The following is a 26,341-nucleotide window of genomic DNA, read 5'->3' on the forward strand; positions in this document are numbered from 1 at the left end:
AAATATAAGTAAATATTTACATAATTCTGCATAAACTTTAGTGTGGGTTATACTACTGTACATTTAAACTTTAACAATAAACCCTCACAATGCGATTGCTGCACTAAAAGAGGCATTGTGGGTTTATAAGGAAACGTCTGCATGTTGAAAAATATACTTCTGTGTTCTTTAACGTTTATACAAAATTACAGTTTAAAATATACTAAAATATATCTTACACTTTATAAATAATAGCTATACTTATAAGTTGTATTATATTTTAAATAATCAGGATAAGATCGACATTTTTGTACTCCACCACGGGTATTTTAATTCAGTATACCTTTATGGTCATACTGAAATCAGGTACGCCAGAAGTGTCGCTTCCTGATATGGTTGACAGGGGTCGCTAAAACACCAAACATCACTTACATTGCACTAAAACACCACTAGAGGGCGACAACACATCCCGTATGATGATCTTTGGCACAAAAACAATAATCTAATTGCAGTGCAGTGGATAATTTGACCTTTAACAGTGATGCCTTTAAATTAAATATTATTTTATATGAATTGCTACAAAATTCTTAACTAACCTTTTCAATATACAAATACTTAACATAAAGTTTATGAAGGCCATTCCTTCTCAGTCCTAAAAACACAGAAGCCTTTTCATCATTCAGATTGTTTTTTGTTCACAATTTTAAGACATGCACGGACCTCTAGACAAGCTTAAACCGACTAAAATCAAGAATCTCTGTGACTTTTCACCAAATCTCTCAGAGAGGGTCATCCCCCAAAAGCCGGCTGAAAAATGGGAGTCCCTGCTGTGATTGACGTTTCGAAAGAAGCCCGTCCAGATGGAGAGGTGTGAGAAAGTCTCTCAGCAATAGAGCCTGAGGGGGAGGAACATTATTCCCTCAACTGCTGAGTCACATGAGCTTCTTTGTTTGGCCTGCAAGCAGCTGATGCGTCCAAACACACGCACATGGCCGGAGCGTGGGACTGGTGCGGCGCTAACCCACCTAAACAAACAATGAAGGAAATCAGCAGGCATCCTAGAAATTAATGACCGTTGGCCAACTAAATGAGTTCAAGAAAATGAGGGCTCCTACAGAGCCTCGTTCATCTCTATAAACCGCATCTGACTGGCACGGGGGTCGCCGATGCAGCAAGTTATCCCAAAAAAACAGAAACCCACCGTCTGTCTTTTATAATTAGGTGGCATCATTATTCATGAGGCTTTCCAGACTAATGAGATAGACACCAAACCAGGCCTTCTCAAGGCTTACGTCTCTACTAAAGTGGCCTACGACGTATTTGTTCACGTTGGGAGGAGGACAACAAGCATTACGCTCTCTCTCTCTCTCTCTGGTGCACTCTCTCCCCTTTTTTCTCCTTGATGTGAACAACTGATGACCCTGGAATGCACGACCCCCCGGGGGATTAGGGTTTGCTTGAGTCTATGTGTATGAAACACTGCCATCTGCCACCGGGCACATTCATATACTCGGCATAAGGCCACATCGTTTGTTGATTTAAATGGAGAACTTAACTTTCCCAGGACAGTATGACCCTAACACCCCACCTCCCGTGCAATACTGTCTGCGAGCGAGCGGGCCGGCCAGAAGAATGAGGCTTATTTGATGGGATTCTCGTAACCGCATGATGATGGATCTGCTCTTCACAATATGGCAGTGTGTCTGTAGCCGCGGTGGGATTCGGAGGGTGTGGGAGCATCTCAGGAGCCGATTGGTTGACTTGCATTGAAATAGCATCGTTGGGGCTGTCGGTTTTCGTGCAGCACCTAGCTTCAGACACAAAGTCAGGCTTTTCGCATTGTTTTGCCAGATGCAAGGGAGGTTCCATAGACCATTATAGGCTGAATGCCGAAGCTAAATGTATAATGTGTCTAAATAACTGATTTAAATATAGTCATTATCAGAGTTGTTATGGGAGAAGTAACTAACTAAAAGTATAAATGCTTCTATAGTTTTCAATGCAGTGTAAGTAGATTTTATGCTAACAGGCTGCTTTTCTGGTTGTTAGCCCTGCGGTGTGACAAAATGCTACAACAATGCATTTTATGAGATTGCAGGCTTACTTTAATAAAGCAAAAGAAGCAGTGGGTCACCAGTGCATTTTATAACAACTAAGGGGCATTGTTAGACACGACGCGAAGCTGTTATAAAATGCACTGTAACCCCACTGCTTTGCGGGGCTTATTGCTTTTATAAAACGGTTACTTCATATGCGTAACGTTAGCAGGATTTTATAAAATAAAACAAGTAAATTATAATTATATTAGTACAAATATTACTCTTCCGCCAAACAAAGTAGTTCCTCAGAATCAAGTCTGTATGCAACAGAGCGCAGTTCACAAACAACATAGATGCAGCAAAGACACAATTAAAATATGATTTAAGACTGTGGAGTTTATTTTTATAAATCAACATTCATCTAAAATATACATTAACATTTATATCGTGCAACTGTTGAAGTGATAATCAAATATGCATGGAAGCATGCTGAACTCTTTTTTTTTAAGTTGCCACCCAGTTTTAGTTTAATGGCTTCCAGAAAAATTATCTTCTTTAAATAAACATCAAATATATCAAATGAAAGAACAGACGCTCCACTTTAAAAAAAGTTTCATCCTACCTTCATTTCTTCTCTTATCAATTCTCAAATTTTCAGCTAAAAGCGGAGATAATTTCATTTTTTTTAATAACTTTTGTAAGAGATCAGATTCAGAGCCATGAACATGGTGTTTTCATTGTTGAGGGAATGCGTCAGTGTTTGAGTTGGGTAAGATCGCCACCCAGTGAATAGCGGAAATATAAATTTGAGGTAGAAACTCCTAAGAGAATGTTTTCTCTTTATTTACGAGATGACTCAACAATATTTATTGACATTTATCTGGATATCGCCATTAATTGTGCAATTTTAGACAAATTAAAAATATGATTAAAGACTGTGGTGTTTATTTTCATAAATCATTCAGTACGCAGCAACAGTTGCGCAGTGATACTTATGTAATGCGGTCTAAACCGTGGGGTTACCGGGGTATTTTATCACGGCTTAGAACGTGTTTCAACCAATCAGAATGAAGAACCAGAACGGACATTTTATAAAATGTATTACAATCTATAAATAAAAGCACTCTGTACAATGTTTCTTTTTTGTAGACTTAAAAAGTCAGATTTATTACATGCTGTGAATATCAAATGTGTAATTCAAAGTATTCATTTATTACCATGTACTAGTGAATCCATTCATTTGAATTTATATACTGTATATGAACCAAAAGCCACCAGGAACCCTGCTGAAAAAAAACAGCATCAAACATGCATGGACCAGCATGGGAATTATGCTGGTCTATGCTGGTTTAGCTGCTGGTCACCAGCATACCAGCACCAAAACACAGCATATGCTTGTCTTGCTGGTATGACCAGCATGGGATGCTGGTGCTAATGCTGGTTTGGTGCTGGTTTAGCTGGTGCTGATGCTGGTTTAGCTGGTGTTCACTAGCAAACCAGCACCAAAACAGAACATATGCTGGTCTTGCTGGTATGCTGTTTTTTCAGCAGGGAATGAGTTTTGTACATGTAAAAGCTTTCTCTGATATGTCAGAGTAATAGATGAAATAAGCTTGCGTAACTGTCAAGAGAGCAGCCGTTTTAGTTTTATCAATCAGTTTTATCGCTGTAGGTTCAGGTTAGAAGTCAGGTCTAATGTAAAAACATTGTGCTCATCATACATTACAGTAGGCAGAGATTATGCAGCCTTTTGTGGCTATTCGAACACATTCGACCACATAAGCATCTACACCACAAAAGCAATCCAATCGGTTTTCGACTACCTCTGAATGTGGTCGAAAGTGGAAGAATTGAAAACGTTTCACACCCTATTTACACCTGTCTTTAGCGTCGTCCACATCTCAATACTGCCCCCTTACCACCAGAAAGAACTGGGTGCTAGTTCAGAGCTAGTGCTGTTGCTGGTTCGAAGTTGGTTAGCATTCTAAGAACCGGTTTGCCTTTCCATGGGCTAGAGAGCCACCACAGAGCCAAGTCTTACGTCTCACTGTCTCATCTTTCCCAGCAATGTTAACGCGTAAGCGGCAAACACAAACACACTTTCAACAGTGTCGGATGTTGTATTATTATTAATGGTCGATGGTTTTGTGTACCTACATTGGCATCCAAACGCGATGAATCCAATGTGTGCATGCAGCTCAACGTAATTTATATTAACGGAGGATGCAATTGAGAAAACCGATACGGGCATAACATATGTTGTCATTTACACAGAACAACGTTAGCCTTAGCATGTAGCTTCCCTTCTTGTATCTATCCCAGTAACCCCGCCCCAAGGCCTTGATGCAATCGGTTCTTAATTCTAGACTAGCAATGTTTTGGTGCCACAAAATTAACGTGTTTCCATTGACCGTATTTTCAATTTGCAATGTCAATTTATGGATTTGAAGGGAAATGGAAATGCAGCTATTGTCTCATCCTACAATTCCATGATTGGTCAAGTTCAAAAAATAAAATAAGGGCCAAGAAAGTGGCTGGATCACAATTTTAGTGTAAATATTTTGACTTTTAACACCTTAATTGCTAGTATCGTAGTTTTCAAATATGAGATTATTAGTTATCACAAAGGAGCTCTCTGTTTATATTTCAAACAGAATTCCATTACGCTGTCTATGAAGGCTATTCGAATGTTCCCGGAGCTTCCTTCATGCCACTGAAGTAGCAAGGCAACAAGTCAGCTGCCTTTGGTTTTGGATACAGCCATTCATGCCAAATGTATACATATCTGTACCTTTTTAAAGGATACTCCTGGGATAAATATTCACTGCAAAAAATGACTTTCTTGCTTAGTATTTTTGCCATGTTTATAGTAAAAATATCTTAAAATTCTTAAATGAAGATGTATTTTCTTGATGAGCAAAATGACCTAGTTTTTACTATCTAGTTAGTAGACCAAAAAATATACAATTTAAGTGAATTTGTGCTTAAAACAAGCAATGAATCTGCCAATGGAATAAGAGAAAGTGTTTATGAAAACTTGGAAAAAAATTTGTTATTCCATTTTGCAGATTTTTTTGCTTGTTTTAAGCACTAATTTACTTAAAGTGTATATTTTTGTCTAAAAACTAAAATACATCTTCATTTGAGAATGTTTAGATATTTTCCTGAAAACAAGACAAAAATACTAAGAAAGTCATTTTTTTTTGCAGTGTTTTGACCATTTTGCAACAGTGCACTGCTCAGATTATTCTTGTTTTATCTAAAAACCAATTCAAAAACAATAGACCCCAACAATATCACTTAAAGCTCTGACAGACATGCATTAGATGCCTCACGTGAATGAGATGTTTTGAAACCTCTGCGTGTTGATGTGTGCTGATAATCCAGAAGCTTGCTGAACACTTCGCTATCGTGACACACTCAACAACAGGAGAAGAATCAGTTTGACACCTGACCTCTGTACAGTTTCATCTCTTTACTCTGCACTGTTTTATTTATTATAGGCAAGCTATCCTGTCGCGCATGCTCTAATATGACATCTGTACTGTTTTCATTTGAACTGTATTAAATGAAAAGGTCAAGAAGACATGGTTTGTCTCTCTCGTTCACAATGACGTTTGACATTCTGTTTTATTCAGTGGAAAGAGACTCGTGATAATGCTCTTGATTTGAGAAGTGTTGTGTGAGGTGCGTCTTTCAGGGGATTAAACCGTGACAGGCCAAAATGTTTTGCTGTCGGTTGAGCCTGCTTTAGAAATGGCAACATGGTAAGAAGGGGCGATGGCCAGGCCCACGTCTGCACCCACAGAGCTACACGAAAGCTTTGCAAAATCAAAACGCCTCTCATGTACAAATAAATTTAGCTAGTTATTAAATATTAAATGGATAGTTCATACAAGTTTAGAACAACATGAGGATATATAACATATAACATATAAATATATTTTAGTGCTGCGCAAGGATTAATCGTGATTAATTGCATACAAAATAAAAGTGATTTTTGGCATAATATAAAAGTTTGTGCTGTGTATAATTATTATGTATATATAAATACACACACATTCATGTATCTATTTAAGAAACATTTACATCTGTATTTATATTTATTTATATTTTTATATATTCTATATTATATATACATTAAAAAAAAATAAGGCTGTCAAAAGATTAATCGCGATTAATCGCATCCAAAATAAAAGTTTGTGTTTACATAACATATGCGTGTGTGCTGTGTGTAAATATTATGTATATATAAAAACACACACATTTATGTATATATTTAAGAAATATTTGCATTTAAATACTGTATATACATTTATATAATTTATATTATATATAAATATAAATATTTTATATATAAATATAACCAATTTTTCTTAAATATCTACATGATTGGGAGCGTTTTTATATATAAATAATAATTATACACAGTACCCACACATATGTTATATAAACACAAACTTTTATTTTGGATGCGATTAATCGCGATTAATCTTTTGACAGCCCTAAAAAAATTATATAAAAATAAAAAAAATTCTGAAATGAATATATGTATTTGTTTGTGGTTAAATATGCATAATAATTACACACAGTACACACACATATATTATGCACAAAATCACTTTTATTTTGTATGCGATTAATCGCGATTAATCTTTGCCCAACACTAATAAATATATATTAAACAAATTCCATAGAAATTTTATTGTGCATAGTCAAAAATAGCACTTTGAAAGTCATTATTTTCTCAATTCTGATTAGTTGATGCTACCGGTATACAAAAAACATAACACGACACTTTCCAATCTATTCTGCAGATTTTACGCCAAATGTGCGAAATGTCTGGAGATTCCATCTAAGCGTTGTGATTCAGAGGTGACGCCCATCTAAAGCTCATCTTCAGCTGTATTTGTTTTTACACGGCGCCAAATGAGCAGAGCGCTCAAGAGGTGCCATCACCATATGGGCCAAAATGAAAGCAGTTTATATGAATTTCCTCAGTCCTGAGGCTGGGAGTTTGTCCCAATAAATGCTTTCTCACCTCCTCAGTTTGTGTTAGTGTGGGAAGAAGCGCTGGTGAAAGTGACGCATAACAACATTCCAGAAGTAAACCATCTGTCACAGACACCCCTAACACAAATCCAGCAGTACATCAGAGCGTTCTTACACAACATGATTATACACTACTGAATAATGCATTCATGAATAAAACATTAAAATAGAAATAGATTTGTTGAAACAGAAAAGTTGAATTGTTGGTCGGTTGCCCACTATCTGCAAACAGCAGGGGTGACAGGAGCTGTTAAACATGGGGAGGGACATCATTTTAAAGTCGTGAGCTTTTGTGAGAAATCTTTCACTTATTTCCATTCGTCTTGTTATTGTTTTCTTTTTCCCCTCCTTTTTCCTTAAAAAAGTGTGTGTGTTTAATTAAAGGTGCTGAACACAGAACCAAACCTGTCATACTTTCTTTTAAAATGTGTTCATGTTTTTGAGGTTGTGATGACACAGTTAAAGAAAAATTGGGGTGTCTTGACTGAAATGTTTGCATGATCATCCTAACTAATATGTCTGAATGTTTAAATGAGTTATGTAAAAATGTTTAACTGTGGCAACATAATAATTAATATGATTACAAAACAAATATTTTATTTACAAAAATAAAATAAAATAAAAAATAAAATAATTAATCTTCAGACTTAAAGTAATTTAAAGAGAACGTTTCTGCAAATTCGATGCAAATACTTTGAATATGCTAAAAACAACATTGTTTTATTTTATTTTATATGATTTTAGTGACAACATAATTCCCATTGTTCCATCTGTGCTATTCCATAGTTTGCTGAGTTTACTATTATTTTAAAATGTGAAACAAAATATTAATAAAGAAGTAAGTGACCATAAACTTTTGAATAATATACACTGCAAAAAATGATTTTCAAGAAAAAACAATTCTTAGTTTTTTTGTCTTGTTTTCAGTAAAAATATCTAAAAATCAGTAAAAATTGCTTACCCCATTGGCAGATTTTTTTCGCTTGTTTTATGCACAAAATCACTTAAATTTTATATTTTTGGTCTAAAAACTATAGATTTATTTTCTTGGGTCGTTTTGCTCATCAAGAAAAAGCATCTTAATTTAAGAATTTTTAGAAAGTTTTACTGAAAACAAAACAAAAATACTAAGAATTTTTTTTTTCTTGAAAATATATTTTTTTTGCAGTGTAGTGTTTACAACCTGTTTAAACCTAAATATAGATAGATTGTTGATCAAACGTACTACTTTTTTATATCAACAACAAAAGATACGGCACACATTTTCTCTTCACTTTTAAAATTCTGCAGCCCTAAATGCTCCATTACTTGGTTCGTTGCATTTTATTATTTATTTCTCACCCTGTCAGAACAAACCTGTGACCTGCTTTTCCCCAGTTGAGACCATTGGTCTGAAGGACTCAAAGAATTGAAAATGAAATTAAATAAACTCCATCCATCTTCCTTTTACTATTCAAGACTGTCTGACCCTTCACAGTGTGCTGGTATTAAATTACTCATTCAAGGTTTGGGATGAACTGGTTAAGTTGCTCGAAATAATGAACTGCCTGATATATTCGTAACCCTCAGAATTCAGTATTAAAACTGTTTTATAGACTATGAAAAAGTTGGATCAACATAAAAAAATACTTAAATTCAACAAAAAAAATGAAAAAAAAAGTGTGATCTTTTGATGGAATTACATAATACGTAAGGTCGTGCTGGCACGTCACATGGCTAGATGAGAAGTTGTGGTTTAAAAGTACATTTTTTTGGGGGGGGGGGGGGGTGACCATCATTTTGTTAGATAAGACCCTTATGCCTCAGTTGGTATTGTTTATTCCTTTGAAGCTGCATTAAAACTGCTATTTTTATCTGCATTGAAACTGCAGGTGAACTGCTGAAGTCTAATAAAGTCTATTAAATTCAGAAAAATCCTGGAATGTTTTCCTCAAAAATCTTCTTTTTAACTGAAAAAAGAAAGACATAAACATCATGGATGACATGGGGGTAAGTAAATGTTTTGGATTTTTTTATGAAAGCGGAGTAATCCTTTAACAAGACTTTGTGCAAATGAAAAAAAGATCTGATGATTATTTAAGGCTTATGAATACTTGAATCCTTTGGCAGTTTTAAGAGAGTTGAAGATGGAAAGTTATGTTGCCAGATTTTTAAATATTTTAGATGGATTTGTTGATGTCTTACACCATTTATGATATCTTAAATTATGAACATTCAGAAAGAGAATATGAAAGTTCTTCCAGCATAAGTCATGTTTATGAGTACAGAAAAACTGTAAATCATATGAAAAGACACTCATTTAAGAGCAGTGGATCTGAAAGCTCTAGAAGAAGCGTGTGTCAAACAAGTTTCAAACAAATCCAAACCCGACATTTGTACAGTAACAGTATCTTGGCTTTCTCAAGCCAACATAATAATAAGTTTCAGTTTCGAAAAAGTGCCACAAGAACTTAATCTAAATGAAGATGATGAACACCAGGGTGATTTTGAACAGAATATTATTCAGAAATCAGATTACTCCATGTAACTTTAAACTGTTGTTAAATCAAATATGAGCAGATTCAAGAAAAGACAAGAAACCACCCCTGATGTTCAGAGTGTGCCTGTATGTCACGGCGAGAGCTTTATTACACTGCTAATAACCACAAATATCGCTCACACCAAACCACATCACACCACAGAAACATGAAAAGGGCTGATTTAGCAAAACACAAGCAATGAGATTCAAAACTTCAGTCGTCTGAAGAGATGTTTACAACTAAATATCTCGAATGCATTTGCAAAGAGTTCCTATTTAACAATAAAGAGGCGATGATTCAATTCATGCATTTCCATCTACCACAGTTTCATCTACTATTAGGGTTTGTGGAAAATAAGAAGTAATAATATGCACTGGTGAGAGTTAAAATTCAAACATGATTAAGTTTAACATATATACCTTTAAAAAATGCTGGGTTGTTTTAACTCAGTTGGGTGATATATGGATAATTGTTGGGTTATGCTAGGTTAAAAATAAAGGTGCTTCATTTTTTGGGGAACCGAAAATGGTTTATATTTGGCATCGTTGTGAAGAACTTTTTGTACCTTTATTTTTAAAGGGGGCATTTCATAAGACTTTTTAAGATGAAAATAAATCTTTGGTGTCTCCAGAGTACATCTGTGAAGTTTAAGCTCAAAATACCATATAGATAATTTATTATAGCATGTTCAAATTGCCAATTTGTAAGTATGAGCAAAACTGTGCCATTTTTGGGTGTCCTTTTAAATGCAAATAAGCTGATCTCTGCACTAAATGGCAGTGCCGTGGTTGGATAGTGCAGATTAAGGGGCGGTATTATCCCCTTCTGACATCACAAGGGGAGACAAATATCAAATACCCATTTTTCACATGCTTGTAGAGAATGGTTTACTTAAACTAAGTTACTGGGTTGATCTTATTCACATTTTCTAGGTTGATAGAAGCACTGGGGACCCAATTATAGCACTTAAACACGGAAAAAGTCATATTTTCATGATATGTCCCCTTTAAAAGTGTACCCAACTATGGGTTAAGTGTAATAAATGCTGATAAACTGTATTGCTCATTGTTAGTTCACATTAGCTAATGAATTTACTAATGTTGAAAAATACAACATTACTGTAAATTGTTACCAAAAATCATTTTGTTGTATCTCTCTACAATTTCAGAGATAACATATTTTGTGGTAATGAAAATAATGCCACAAATGCTGTCAATTGCTCGTAATTCGTATTCAAATGTTTCAAAAATATGTTATTTTCAAATATTAAAGTTACCATGAAATTAAAAATTTTTTTTACAAATGACTTATCTTTTAAAAAAAATCATGTGCTCTCATAATCTTTAATCAAAAATGAAAATTTCCTCCTCAAAAAGATTGCAGCGATTGCAAATAGCAACATGACCCAATAACTTCAAATAATTCAATCAATTCTCAAAGTTCAAGACCTACCATTTTCCATTTCAGAAGCCACTTGGATAAATGAAAGCACAGGGAAAATAAGACAATCGCTACTTATTTTTTCAATACTATCTACGTATTTTACGAACTAATTCGTATTAATTTGTATGACCACAATCATACATTTTTGTATGATTTGCCTTGACCCCTAAGACGTTTGGATTAGGGGTGGGGTTTCATTATTTTATTTTTTATGATAATCGTATGTTTTGCACGATTAATTACATATGCATAAATATGTGTGAATTCTCGTGAAATCAGGCTGTCCGTTTCATGGCGACTTTAATTTACAAATTGATTGCAAAAATATTGAATGTACACTGAAACCATCCTGTTCAGTAAAAATAGTACAACGTGGATAAAGATCAAGAAGTTGGTGTTTTCTCAGCACCCATAATGTCTTGTAAACAACAGTAACAGTTAGCTGTTAATTCTATTCAAACATTTGCAGAAGTGTCTTTGATGTGCAGTCATTCAGTAAACACACAGACACCTTCTTGTCTTCATCTGCATTTGTACTGAACTACTTCCTATTTGTCATCTTTATTTAACGCTTTGGCTTATTGAAGAGACACAGTAGGTATGAGTCTACACACAGTCTGTGTGACACGCAGGGACTAGGAGGTATAAAGTGTTGGTATAGTGTGAAAATACAGCTCTCAGCCGTCTGTACTACTGGCACATCTCACCAATGTGCTGTTATCAGACTTTCAGTAGAGAGTAGGGAAGCGTTCATGTTAACACAATGGTGCCATCTCTCTCAGCTATACTGCTTTAATATTTGACTGACTCGATCTCTTTCTGTATAACAACATCAATAGGCCATGACAGCACTGTTGAGTCCATGAATCAGTATCAAGCAATAAACAAACTGATTTTTGAATTGATTGAAATTAGTTTTCCAATTCAAAATATAATTCGGGAGCATTATTTAAAGGAGTAGCTCATCCAAATATGAACATTCACTCACCCTCATGTCATCCCAAAGGGCTTCCTTTCTTCGGTAGTATACAAAGAATTTTTATATTACAATGCTGCATATTATCTTCTTGTCAGAAAAAAAATGGTCCTAAGCTGTCAATGGAACAGTACCCTTTAAAAAGATCCTAATTTGCACCATATCTAGGTACAGATATGAACTGTAAAAAAAAAATCAGTAAAAGAGATCAAGGAGGACATTTACAAACCCACTAAACATCTCACTGCTTGTTGTGAGCCAAAAAATTCACTTAATTACAGGATATTATGCAGCTCACAAATTTAAGTCTTTTTTGACTCCCTCTCAAAGATCCACAAGAATGTGAGAAATCATTTGAACATGGACGAGATGAAATCAACAGTAATCTTTATCTTTTAGCAAAATTCCTTCAGTCGCATGAATATAAAAAGTTTCAAAAAAATAATAATTATAAGCATTTTACTAAATGTAAAGAACTTGACAAGTTGTTTTAGTAGTGATAAGGCATCTGCAAGTGTGGCATGTTTCAAAAAGACAGATAAACAAATCTTTTATTGGAAAATATTAGTGACAAGTCTGATGTTTTTAACTTGGATCAAATCGTTCCTCTGCCTGTCACCACTGTCAGTAAAAAGGTACAAAACTGTACTTTATCTATCGCTGGGGTGGTACCCTAAGGTTACAGTTTGTACCTTTACAGGTATACAAAACATAATACAATGTTGTACATTAAATTATCTATTGTGTACCTTTTAACTGTGATACAGTTAAAAGTTTTGTACCTCTAATATTTAACTGGTACAAAATTGGTCCTTAAAGGAACACAATATGTGCTTAGGGTATAATATTGTACCCCAATATGTGTTGTAAACCTATTCAGCAAATCTGAGAAAACAAAATACATTGCATTTCATTGTTAGAAAAAAAGTTAATTTATGGTGCCTAGCTGTCACTTGGGCAGCACCCTTTCAAAAATACACATTTGCACCAGTGATGCACGGGTCAATGTATAAACAACCCGACCGACGTTTTCAACTAACCCGCCTGCAACTCGGGCCGCAAAAAAAATGTACCCAACCTGCTTCCTGGCCCGCATTGTTTAAAAGTAGTAATTGTTTAAAATAGTTAATTGGAATCTTCATTTCAAACGACCCGACTGTCCGCGACCCGAATATCATAAAAAAATTTTTTTGGATGACTCGTAACCGCGGGTGACCGTCCGCAGGCACCCACTCATTTTGGATCAACCCGCGCATCGCTGCTTTGCACCTTAAGGGCCCTATTTTAACGATCTAAGTGCATTGTCTAAAGCGCACGGTCTAAATGGGCATGTCCGATTCCACATTTGCTAATTTAATGATGGGAAAAATGGTTTATGGGCCAAGTGCACAGCCTAAAAGGGTTGTTCCTATTATTCTAATGAGTAATGGGTGTGTTTTGGGCATAACGTGCAACAAACCAATGAGAGTCTCAGCTCTCATCCCCTTTAAAAGCCAGTTGCGCCGGCACCATGCCTAATCTCTATTTAGAAAGCAGAATTTGTAAACTGAAAAACTAAGCGGAGGAAAAAGACCCCCAGTTTAAGAATAATGTTAAAAATTGTGTTGTTTTCATTTTTATAGAAAATGCTATTTTTTGGATTAAAACCTTTAAAAGACGTTTCTTTCAGTCATAGAAGTAAAAATAGCAGGCTTTTAATTGCTGTAAATGTTTTGATATCCTACATAATCATTGTAATCTCATAAAATAATTTGTAAATATGCAAGAAAATATTTGTACTCTAAAAATACAAACAAGAGATAAAAAAATTTACAAACGTGCGGAGAGCTGTTTCAGCACTCGGACAAGCGCCATGGGTTTTTTAAAAAGCATTACTTAAAAATGTTTCTCATCTCACCATATCCACAGGTACAGAGTCATCATATAAAATAAATCCATGGGGTAGCATTTACATTTTTTTTAAATAGATGCATTTGTTTAAAGCATTTATTTATTTACCAGGCTACAGGTGAAGCAGCTATTTACGCCTTCTAACGTCTCATAATCGGTCCTTGTTTATGTTCAAGAGACTCAATAATAATCTTTTACATTTTAATCCTTTAATCTTTCATAGTTAAAAGTGTTTTTGTGCTGCTGAGCATTCATGTATGTGTTAAGCAAACCCGCGTTGTCGTCCCATTTATAGGCGCATATTACTAACGCGCTCTTTAAATAACAAAAACAATATTGCCCCATTGACTTTAGACTTTAGACCAGGTTTTAGTTGGTCAATGGCGTAGTCTATTTTAGTTGCCTCAAACTAGCAACACGCCAACAATGCACCTGAATACACCTCGTTTTCAGACCAGAATGCCCATGGGCACAAAATGGAGAGCAAATGCATTTGCTATTTAAACAACGTGGCGCTAAACCTGAAAATGATCATTGCACCAGGTTGAAACTAGCAAAAGACACTTGCGTCACGCATTGCGCCGGGTATATGATAGACATACATATTGGTACCAAATGTATACATATCTGTACCTAAATGGTACATATTAGGACCCTTTTTAAGGGTTCTGTCCCGGTGTGGGCTTGGCACCATTTTTATCTAACAGTGTGCCATAATGATCAGGACTTTGTTCATTAAATTTTAGGGGCAAAGCAGTTTGCTTAAGAGATCCATGTCACCAATAGAGGGCGCATCGTGTTCAGCCCCACTTTGAATCTTTCCTGATTACCTCTTCAATTGATTCACCCACTCATCCACATGACTTTAACACACACATAAAGATACATGAGCCATGAAGGGCTGTTTAGTGAACCGCTCTGTGTCTTTACATGCCGCGAGGCTTTGCATTATGTAGCCGCCGGCTACGGTGTAAAATTGAATTACCTGTTACAATGCACGCTATACACTGCAATCAGGATCGCTTTCTTTTCCCACAGCGTGGCATGGGGAGGGGTGTCAAGGGTAGAAAGCAGACACCAGCTTGTGGGAAAGAGATATAATTCAATCAGATCACAAAATGGGCAAGACCCGTTTTGTTCAGTCATGGAGTGCTGCGTTGAATTCAAAGTAGCTGGTGTGTTGGTTAAAAAGAATAAGAGGGCAGCTGGATACACTCATTAGGTTAGCACACTCTTACCAAGTTCAAGTTAACAAATTCACATTGATTACACAATAACACCCGGTACTTCTGCTGTAAAAGACAGAATGAAATCAAATATACATCAAGGCAATACTTCTCCAATGTCTTAATATGGGATGCAGTCAGTAAAATTTACTGATTTCTACATAAAATCATCCTACATAATGTAATGAACATTCTGTGAATATATAACCTTGATATCTTTAATACTGACTGAGTAAGATCATGTCAATTATTGAAATCAAACTTTGATGCTTTGATCTCATCATTAAATTATAAGACATTAACCTGAATTTTACAGACAGGGTCACAAATTATAATGTTTATCATTGTATATAAGAAAGGTTTAACCAATAATACTGTGTATAGGCTGTACAGACATTAACTGTCGTAAATGGAGTGATAAAAAAATGAGTTCATCTTTCAGAAACAATGGAGATGTATTAAAGTGTTTCTGTTGATCGGTTGATCGAGCGTAGAGTTAGCAACACAGGTTGTGGGAACATGCTAAAATTTCTTTTTCTGCATTTTAAATCACTTTGGATAAAGCATCAGTGAAATGTGTAAAAGTTTGGAATATGTAAACTGTAAACACAGCAGCATTTTTGTCAACATACATTTTTTATGTTACTTTAACTTAAAAATTAAGTTAAACAATTTCAACTTCATTGTGTCATCTTTTCACAAGCCAAAACTTAAAATAGTAAGTTGACTGACTTGCAAAACCAAGTTGTTTTAACTTCATGCAGCATATTTTTTTCAGTGCAATGAAAACGTTATGGTAGACTTGTAAAATATCACACCATAGTACCTTAGTACTTCAATAAAAAGGCAATTTTAATTTAGCTGAAAATTGCATTGTATATTGAGATAGAGACATATTATAGACATATTCATTTATACCTCCACTTTTTTACATGTACACTGAAAGCTCTAGTGTTGTATGTACTTAAAAAGGCAAGTAACCATGACTAAACATTAATTACAATTTTTTACTTTTGATCCATAACTTAACAATCTTAGTTCATATAACTAATTAATGTACAAAATCCCTAAACTAAAAAAAAATAAGTGCAAACAACTTAAAATTATCAGTAAGGGAGAGCAGGGCGAAAGTACCATTTTCCAGAAAAACATAATTTTCAAAGATAATGTTTTAGACAGAGATATGTTTTTGCTGTGGTCAATAACTTACAAGTGTGGTCTATCAATACTAGGTCAAATTTTGAAGAAATTACCTTGTTAATATGTAACTGCAAACATTTTTTTTTCATTTATCTTTGCAAAAAATCAAATGTTTCAAAAGCAACCTGACAGTACAAACTAAAATTGTTGAAAATGAAAATTTTTTTCAACAGTTTGAATACTATAAATTAAATTAAATCAAATTAAAATAATATCAATTTTCAACATATACAACAGCATTAGCAGTAACAAGTGTTACTTTTGTCCTGACAGCATTTAAACCCGATTTACTTTTATTTTGAAAAACTCTGAGAAGTCAAACTTCAGGATGTGTTAGAGCACTAAGTAACCTGTAGATTGATCAGTACTGTAAGACGTGAAACCAGAAACACAACGCGTTATAAGAAAAAATTACCGCTTGAGGAATTTACTTATAATTGTAGAAAACCATTTTCTGGACCTATACGCAAGAAAACGTGACAAAATAACGCAATATTTGTCAGCTCTGTCAAGGGTTGCGTGCTGAAGATGCTGTCGCAGTTTGGAAAGCAAACGTAATCAGAGCTCGGAGCAAATTACTTTGTTACTTTTGTCCAGCGTTACCTTCGCCTTAGTTCTCCATACTGAAGTCACAATAAATACCTATAAGGCTTTGCACATGAAAATGTTTTAATCATTTATGCTTGTTAGAAGAATAACAACTGATGGGACATATAAACAGTTGTTAATAAGATTTCTTCAAATTTTGTAGTATTGTTGATGCAGTTTGTCGTAAATTATGTTTTTTTTGTGAAGTCCCCGTTCAGGTGATCATTGAGTGCGTTTACATGCACAGTCTTACGCCAATTATGCTTAATAAACTGATAACACGTGGGTTCATGTAAATGCGTAAAACGGTTTTCTTTAATCGGGGAAAGCCCATAAACGGTGTAAGCAAAAACCGATTGGCACAGGTAGTTTTTTGCTCATTCCCCCGATTTCGTGTGGGATGTAAACACCTTAACCGACTTTCTCACGGTTTTGTCCATGTGCGCATGTCTCCGCGTGTGAACGACAAACGTCATATGCGGAAGTAAGCGCAAAGTAAAACATAAAAGTCTCTGCTCTACTAAAGCAGTTGGCAGAGAAACTGCGAAAATAAAAACTGATGTTATATATACAGGTTCTGGAGACACGAAAAGAGATAAAACAATACAGCTTAAGACAGATATGCCGTCGGCTTTTTGATCGACTATTATGTACTATAGGCGATGCTGTCACTACCTGCGAGAAACCTGACAAATCTCCAAGTCCCATGTAAACGCAGTTGTCTGCATAACCGGTTTATTGATTTAAATGTAAACGCATGAAAACTGTTTTTATAATAAGCAGATTTTTGATAGTTATCCGCTTATTCTGTGCATGTAAACATACTCATTGTTGACTTTGGACCCTGTTCTGTTCAACTCATTGTATTTCTCTCCACTATAGTAAGGATCCGTTTGAACAATATTGTGTGAATTAAGTTCATTCATTCATTGATTGACGCAAAGTCAATCATGAATTTCTTTTATTTCATCTTTTTATACAATGTAAATGACAATTTAGGTTCAGTCTTTATGAACAGCAAGTGAACTAAAATGTTGTACAAACTTCAAGTTTGGTGACCTTATCTATTTAAAGCCCGGAATACACTGCACGATTATTGGCTGTCCCAGACGAAAGATTGCCATCGTAAAACAATCGTCGTGATTTCTGTGATCGTGGCCCTTCATCGGTGGTCCTATGTCGTACAGTGAGAGAAGTTCGAAGACGGCCATTTTCCCGGTCTTGCGTCCAAAGATAGCCTACGATAGTTTTCTGACAGTGTCAGAAATTCAGCATGATCACCGCACAGTTTGCTTGCTGCTACGATCTGCGTACTGGTATTTGTTTACCACTGTATACCCTTATAACCATGCTAATAAAGCTATGTGAATCTCAAGAAGAGAGAGAGAGAGAGAGAGAGAGAGAGAGAGAGAGAGAGAGAGAGAGAGAGAGAGAGAGAGAGAGAGAGCAATATGACAGATATGACACAGCAGGGGCTGTGAGAGACACAAAGCCCTTGTTAGGAAAACATCTCATCTGTCCTTCTTCTCACCATCGGCTTCTGCTCTTATCAGATGCTTACATGGCTAATTATTAGCTCATTATTAGGCACGGCTATGCTGTCACAGTCTGATTGACAGAATTATCAGCAAGGGAAAAGGTGGAGTCCAGGAGCCGGGATGGTCCAGTTTCTAAAAGCAGCCGATAATCAAGTGATTTCAGATAACTCTGTGCTAATGCTTCCTCTTTGACAACATCTCAGACTGCGCTATCTGTTTGGCCATGCCTGTGATGCTTCAGTTCAAGGATTTGTTTATTGTAAACCTCTGGCAGTTAAAGGGAAAGTTCACCTGAAAATAAAAACCTGTCTTCATTCCATCACCTAAACTTTCTACTTCTGAGATCATGTTAATGAATATCTGGTTGAAAAGATACCATATAAATCTACCCGAACTTTTATTTACATGGCAAAAACAATAGGAATACCAATTAGGCCCTAGCATCAAACTTCAACTGATAAATAAACAATTAATAAAAACATAAACACAGAATGTCTGTGTTTAAAATAAATATTTCAGTACACACTCTACAAAATTATTTGTTGTTTCAATTTATTTATAATTGTATGCCCTACTGAAAAATCCAGCTAAGACCAGCATAAGCTGGTGAGCTGGTTTTAGCTGGTCCCCAGCTTGGTTTTAGCTGGTTTTGCTGGTGTAGGAAGCTGGTTTTGCTGGTGTAGCAAGCTGGTCTAGCTGTGTTTTGGTCACATTTTAAGCTGGTCTAGCTGGACTTAGCTGGTCATGCTGGAATACCAGCTGGCCCACCAGCATGACCAGCTTTGTCAGGCTGGGAGGACCAGCGTAAACCACCTTAAACCAGCTAAAACCAGCTACCAGCTTATGCTGGTTTTAGCTGGATTTTTCAGTAGGGTGAACTCCAAATTTTAAGGCAACCAGGTAACTTACTTTTTAAGTTGAACCAACGAATCTTTTCTTACAGTGCAGTCAGTAAATATAAATACAGCAATTGATGAACCTTTCAATTATAGTTGTGTGGACAATATATAACAGAGACCTATCTATAAACACGCTAAGTTGATGGAAGCTACAGTCATTTTAGCATCACTTCTTTTAGTTAGTTATCATCTAACACAAACATATTTATATTTAGGCATTTAGCAAACGCTTTAATCCAAACCAAGGAAGACAAGAAAGTGATTTTTCTAACAATATGTGATACAAAGAAATATATTACAGTATCACAGTAGTGCTACTCCTTGTTGGTAATGGTGGTTTACATATAATAACTAGAAAGCAAGAAAGCCAAGAAAGATGAAAGCTATAGCCTCCATTAGCCATCTGACTCCGACTGTGTGAAATGTGATGTTATGTCATTGGGACTGAAATGCTCGGGTTCCTGTGTCTGTATGACATATCACCGGCTCTTTCCCAAGTCCTTGTGAGGTGATGGGCCATTTGTATTTAAGTACTGAGTAAGGTGAGAACGGAGCTCATTCACACCTTGTGGGCCACAGGGGCTCTGAGAACATTTCCCTGACTCACCCCCTAAGGGTTAATGAAACATTATGGCCTAGCGTCTACACCTTAAACCCCTCTGCCATCTAAACCAAAACTGTCTGGGTCCTATTTCACTCCGAAATCCAAACGGGGGAAATAAGAAATTGCATTTTGTGTAAAGAACATTAGGCTTATTTCAATAGTACTATTTTGATATTTTGTTAAAAAAAAAAAACTTTTCATTACCGCACTAAAAATAACTTAATTTAATTTATGCACTGTAGTATATTTTGAAATTCGGGTTGAAACGTGAGCCGGACATGTTTCAGTGAGGTTCACCCACACTAATAATCAAAAAGTACATTTTCAGGCCTGTGGTTAGTTATTGGTCTGTGTGTTTACTGTTAAATGCCCACAATTGCCATGATAAGAGACAAAAGAAAACAGTGCTCTCAAAACGCTCTCACCTTTCGAATGCTGTGGCTCTATTATCACCTGTCTGTTTAATTAGAGCCTGTATTAGATAGAATTATAGGGGGCTTAACACACGTGTCTGCGGCACCTCACTGGTAAAACCGAATGAGCAGGCCACTGTTTAACACACTTCTGTGAAAAGGAAGTTGTGTCACATATCAAAGCCAATGGCATCATTTCACGTACCTATCTACAGAGCGGGGAGCCTATTTTACTGCTCAATTACCTACCGTGGTACAACGATACACCTTCTTCTAATCCTCCAGGGCTTGTCTCGTTCTATCTGAGAAAGACATTAGTTATGGCACTTGGGAAGGGGTGGGGAATTTGGCAGAACTAACCTGGTTCCAATATGTTAAGCCCGCTGAGACAGTTACGCTCTGTAAAAGATCAGAACATCCTGGGTCACGGCACGGAAAATCAGCACCTCTTCCTGTCAGATGTCTAGTGCTAAAGTGGCATATAGTATTTTATGGGGCATCTCTGCGAGACCTGAATTTTTGTCTGGACACATACCTTAAAAGTCTTAGCTGCTAAAGAAATTACCGAACATTGGTATAATCTTTTGTTAGTTCTGATTAAATAAAAATATATTCCATCAAATCTGATGTGTGTCGTCACTATAGAGGAAAATCTTTCATAGTGGGGGCCTGCTATTAAATAGTAATTCTTGCACAGTTTTCAGCTATATGTAAACAGATATTACTTACAAATGATTTCTTTTAAAACACCATAATTATATAGTATATACTTTGCCTGAATATAACCCATTATGGTTTTGATTTTGTTCAGTTTTTACCCAATAGCAGCTGCAAAAGTAGAAAGCTACTGGAAGTTAGTTTGGCATAAAAAATGGGTTTTAAGAGGGTTTTTGAAACAAACATACAAAACCACGGCTAGAGAAAACATGCATTAGCATGACTGGCTTTTGGCTGCAAAACATAATGTAGCCTCTGTGTCCCCATGTGACAACTAGCCCCGTCCTCTACACCCATCATCACGAACTGTCCTTAAACGTGCCAAAATGCAGATAAAAAGAAGGATCTTTTGAAGATCCACATGCGTCTGCCTTTGTTTTGTTCCAGAAGGCCAAAAAATGTGCAATTGAAATTAGCATGACTGTTCAAGGAAAATCTCGCCAGGCTCTAGACTCACACCTCGTTCCTATCCGCACCACTGTCTCTCTAGATCAAGGTAACACTTTTTATTCAACCCAGAGCCGTAGAAGCCCACCACGTGAAGCATGGACAATGCTAATGTGGCATCAAAGCTATTTACTACAACCAAGCAGAGGATCAAAGGGCAGCGTGGCGGTATAACAGCCGTGACTTCCACCATGAATTATCATAATGGACGCAAGAGCATCACCTGAGATCCAGACGCCTCACCATTCAACGTCTTCGGTGATCGGCTGAGGGGGTCACGCCGAGACAGGCAAGGAACGTGACCGCGGTCCTGCTCTTTGACCCCGGCCTTCATGCATGTGATTGACATAACATCAGAGTAAGAGCATGATAGTTCAAGCTGCCATCTGTGAGGAATTAAAGCCTTCACAGCTAAGTGTCACTAAGCCGACTGCGGAGAGAAGTTTCCATTGGGAGGGGGGGCATAGGGCCATGAAGAGGGTGGGAAAACAAGTTTAGGGCATTAAGAAGCCAGTTTATCCTGCCGACTTTTAAAAGACACATGTAATTTGCAGTTACTGAACTCCGCTGGTACGACCATGACTCAGCCCAGGAGGGGGTGACTCCTGAACGAACTACAAAGCCAGATGCTATGGAAGCAGCCCCTCTTAAGATCTGCTAAATGATGTCGCAGTGAACACAGTATACGGTGCGCAAATACGACTTCCTATCAGTCCCAAAAAATTTCTTGTTAGAAACATAATAAGGGGTAACGGCTGAGGAAAAGACCACCAATCCTTATTTTGAATTGCATAAATCTTTGGCAGATGAAAGCAATGGGATTTTATCATGCGCCCCATGTCATTATGGGTAATTGGGGCTTCAGGGTAGAAGAGGTCACATTCCTAGTCGAAGCTTTTTGCAAAATATAATTGTGGCGCTAGAGATGAGTTCCCTTTGTACTTATATTTATGTGGGTATAGTTGCCAAGTCTACAGTTTTTCTGCTTTTTAGTTGTTGGTGCAGGCAAACCTGTGTAAAGTCAGATATTAAATGTGTTCTCAAGTTTGTCACACCACAGAAAAATTTGTTATTAACCACCCAACCAAATTTAAATGATTTCAAAAAGCTGTAAAAATTCTATAAAAATTGGAAAAATACGCAGGATTCCCTGCTTTCAAATGCTTTGGGCGTGTCCGCTGTCTGAATTGAAATCACGCCCACTCGCAAGAAAGCTGCCGTCTCTCTTAACTTTCAAATACTGCTACAACCTGAATGGATGCTCGCCATTATGCAAGGGGCGGGGCCATGCTTTTAGCGGCACACAAATAATCATAAAAATTTGGAAAAACTGTTAAACGGTGTTACTTTGTAATTCAGTACTACATAGTTCACAGTCTTTGTAAAGTGTATTTATAATTATAGTTTAGAAACAATTGACTCAAATGAATTAAAATGGACTTTAAGAACATTTTAGTTGTTTTTTATTACATTTATATAAGACTTATAAGTTATAACCAGTATTTATAAAACCTAATATGTATGACCATGACCAAAAGAGCAAATATAGCTTTGTAATATACAAATGATATACTGATGGGGTTTGAACCTCAGGGTTCCCCCACCTTAGTTAACTTCAAATTCAAGGACCTTTCAAGGACTTTCCAGGTCCAATACCCTCAAATTCAAGGACCAAATGTGGGGACACATTTCAAGTGAGAGCAAGGTTACATCATGTTACCTTTTAAGATACATTGTTACAGTTCCCTTTCGAGGGAACTCGCGGTGCGTCACTGCGGTGACACTTTGAGGATGACTCCAGGTGTAAGTGCGTCTGAATGTGTATATCAAATTCAACCAATGGTGAGGCTTAACGACAAAGACAGGGTGATGCGGGAACCAGGAAGTATATCGCTATCTGAAATATTGCCAAAGACGGCGTTACAGGGATACAGGAAGTATGGCAAGGGAGACGCGGCGTCTCGTTACCTTCTCAGGGAACAACAGTTACATACGTAACCCGAGACGTTTTCATGGGTCAAACACAACTGTGCAAAAAAGCATTTTGGTATGAATCAACATTTGCATACAGAAGATATAAGCATCTAAAGTGAACAGTTTAGCAAATGTGCTTAAAAGTCTAGAAATTGTATAATATTATCCTACACTACACAGGGAATAATATGGATTTTTTCCAATAAACCTCTTGCATAAAATAGATTCAACACTTTCAATGACCTGTTTCTATGTATGTATATTTTCAAAAACTTCCCAGGGCCTTGAATTTTTTCCCCCAGATTCACAAACTTTCAAGAATTTCAAGGACCCATGGGAACCCTGGAACCTAACCCTGCACCCATGACCTATGAGGTGAAAACCACCATTTCTAACCTACCAAACTGATCATTGGTAGCCAAAAAGAAAAGACCACATTTGATTTTAACTACACCGGGTTACGTATGTAACTGTTGTTCCCTGAGACGGGAACGAGACCCTGCGTCTCCCTTGCCGTACTTGCTGCGTCTCTGTAACGCCATCTTTGCCAATATTTCAAAAAGCGATATACTTCCTGGCTCCCGCGTCACCCTGTCTTTGTCGTTAAGCCTCACCATTGGTTGAATTGTGGTATGAATCAACATTCGCATACAGAAGATATAAGCATTTAAATTGACATGCAAATGTGTAAAAGTAACTACTTTTCTTTTATGGTCAGGACCTTTTTTATTTGTTTATGAATGAAAGGATTGTCGAAGGTCTATATTTACTTTGAAAGTGGTACATTTTGTGTGTTTAGTGGGCTGTTTTGACACACAGACCTGGCAACCCTGTTTGTGCACAAGTAAAAATATTTCCATTTGAGCTTTATTTCAGCCCCCATCGCCCAAAAACAGTTTCTAAAAAAACTAAATGTAGTGTTTTGAAAACTCTATTCTAGCATATGCTTATCATGCATTACAATTCACAGTTCTTGCATAAACAAATCATATGCAAGAGCGCCTGTTTGTTAAATAAAGCCACTTTGTAAACAATTTTCTGCAAAAACAATCTTTAAACAGTAATGCTTATTTAAAGCAACAGGGTTTGAGTCTTTTTTCAGCGTCTTTAGCAACAAAGCCATCCAAAATGTCAAGAGGGGTGTTACTGAAAAATGATAATAAGAGGCTGCCCGCTGTTTTGTTCTTACTTTATTGCACTACTGGTTACACAGACAGTCTCACATTGAAATGTCTTTGGCTCGTCACCGTTGCTTAAATCAAAGTGCTCTTGGATGTGTTTGTTAAGGTCTTGTGGATGCTGGGGAAGGGCTGACCACCACATGCAATCTCTCTTCCTTTGTTTTGTGAGATGAGGTTTTAGAAACGACGGGACGCACAGGCTCCACTAAATCACAACTGAGCTAAATTTAATTCTCAGCTCATCTGAGGACGCATGTGTGCAGTTTAGGCAGCATTTTTTTTTTAGAAAGGAGTAAGAATGTAAGACTGAGGGGAAAAATAAAACCAGAGGAAAAAAGTGTCCCGGTAGTATTAAAACGGAGCTGTCATGCACTACTGTTTGTATTTGACTGAATACATACTGTATATGTGTACCACAGAGATCTGGGACAGATTCTGAATAATGAAAGAAAATACACATGCTCATTATTAATAATAAAAAGACTTACAGTTTATATTTTAAGGGGAGACTTTCTCTTCTTTACACTAGACAAACAGATTGAATATGACTGTAAGTTTATTTCCCAAAAACTTTTGTCAAGGAAACACGACTATACAAGCTAATAGCACTAAAGTATTTTTCATTGTTGGTTACAAGAATCATAAATCAAAAGCTACATTTTTACAGAAACTGTCATTCATTCAGTACTGAGCTTTTCACTGTGGCACCCAGTAAGAATGGTGGAAGAGGAAGTGCCCACCCTTCCTTTACACTTCCACTTGTTCCCTCCATCCACCTCTCAACCTCTACAGAGGGATTGCTCGATGTGTGGTATTTTTAAAACTGTATTGGTCATTACATCAAATCAGCCCAAACCAGAAGTTTTAGAGGTGAAACTAAGGGCCTGTTTACATTCATGCGTTTACTTTTGCCATGTTTACTCCTTTCATCCAAACTACTCAGCTTTTTCAACCCTCATAAACAGAGTCGTTCGTAAATGCTGCAGACCTTGTTTAAGTTTATAAAGTACAGCGGTTTCCACTGTCATAAGGTATATATCAATACACTCAAGACGACTATACATAAGCCATTTGTAAAAGTATAACCTTATGAAAATTTACCATGGTTTTACTACAGATAAAAAAAACATGGTTACTGTAGTAAAACCACAAAATAACCATGGTTTTGCTAATAAATACAAACACAAAAAACATGGTTACTACACTTTTACCACAAAACATGGTTAATTTTCATAAGAGTAAACACTTCAGGAAATCATTGATTGGTTTAGGGGGCGTGCACACCAAAGCTTTTTCGCAGGCAGCTGGTTTTCAATTGTTTCCAATGGAAGCGTTGCATTTTCTTTCCGTCGCTTGGTGTTTTTCTGTGCTCAGCGCCGAGAGTTGAAAAATATTAAACTTTGAGTGAAAAGCTCAGCTCGTCAATGTCAGTTCTCAAACGGCCGTCCAATCACAGTGGAGGAGGGGCGGGACAAATTTCACAACAACCAACCAGCGCATCGAACAACGACTGATAAACAAAGCAGAAATATCACAGCAACCAAAGTGATCAACTGAAGAAGCTGGCAGTCTGCGTCTGCCTGGCATTTTCAGACATGTTTAAAAGTTTTGGTGTGCATGCCCCCTTAAGCCGCATTCAGACAGCCAGCGATGTTA

At 36.6% G+C, this 26,341-nt stretch overlaps 1 protein-coding gene across 3 annotated transcripts in view; it reads right to left on the minus strand.

Annotated features, from left to right (window-relative positions):
- Positions 1–151: 151 nt before the first annotated feature.
- The window catches only part of fam120b (family with sequence similarity 120 member B), a 64,085-nt gene continuing 37,895 nt past the window's right edge, over positions 152–26,341 (minus strand). For 2 of the 3 annotated variants that reach the window (XM_055169912.2, XM_055169911.2), the window contains exon 11: positions 152–1,004. In XM_055169912.2, coding sequence (XP_055025887.2) covers positions 863–1,004 — 142 coding nt within the window. In that variant the 3' untranslated portion in view covers positions 152–862. The remainder of the gene's footprint in view (positions 1,005–26,341) is intronic. The other variant, XM_055169913.2, reaches the window with a different exon arrangement.

The sequence above is a fragment of the Misgurnus anguillicaudatus genome, chromosome 11 (genome assembly GCF_027580225.2).
Source record: "Misgurnus anguillicaudatus chromosome 11, ASM2758022v2, whole genome shotgun sequence".
NCBI lineage: Eukaryota > Metazoa > Chordata > Actinopteri > Cypriniformes > Cobitidae > Misgurnus > Misgurnus anguillicaudatus.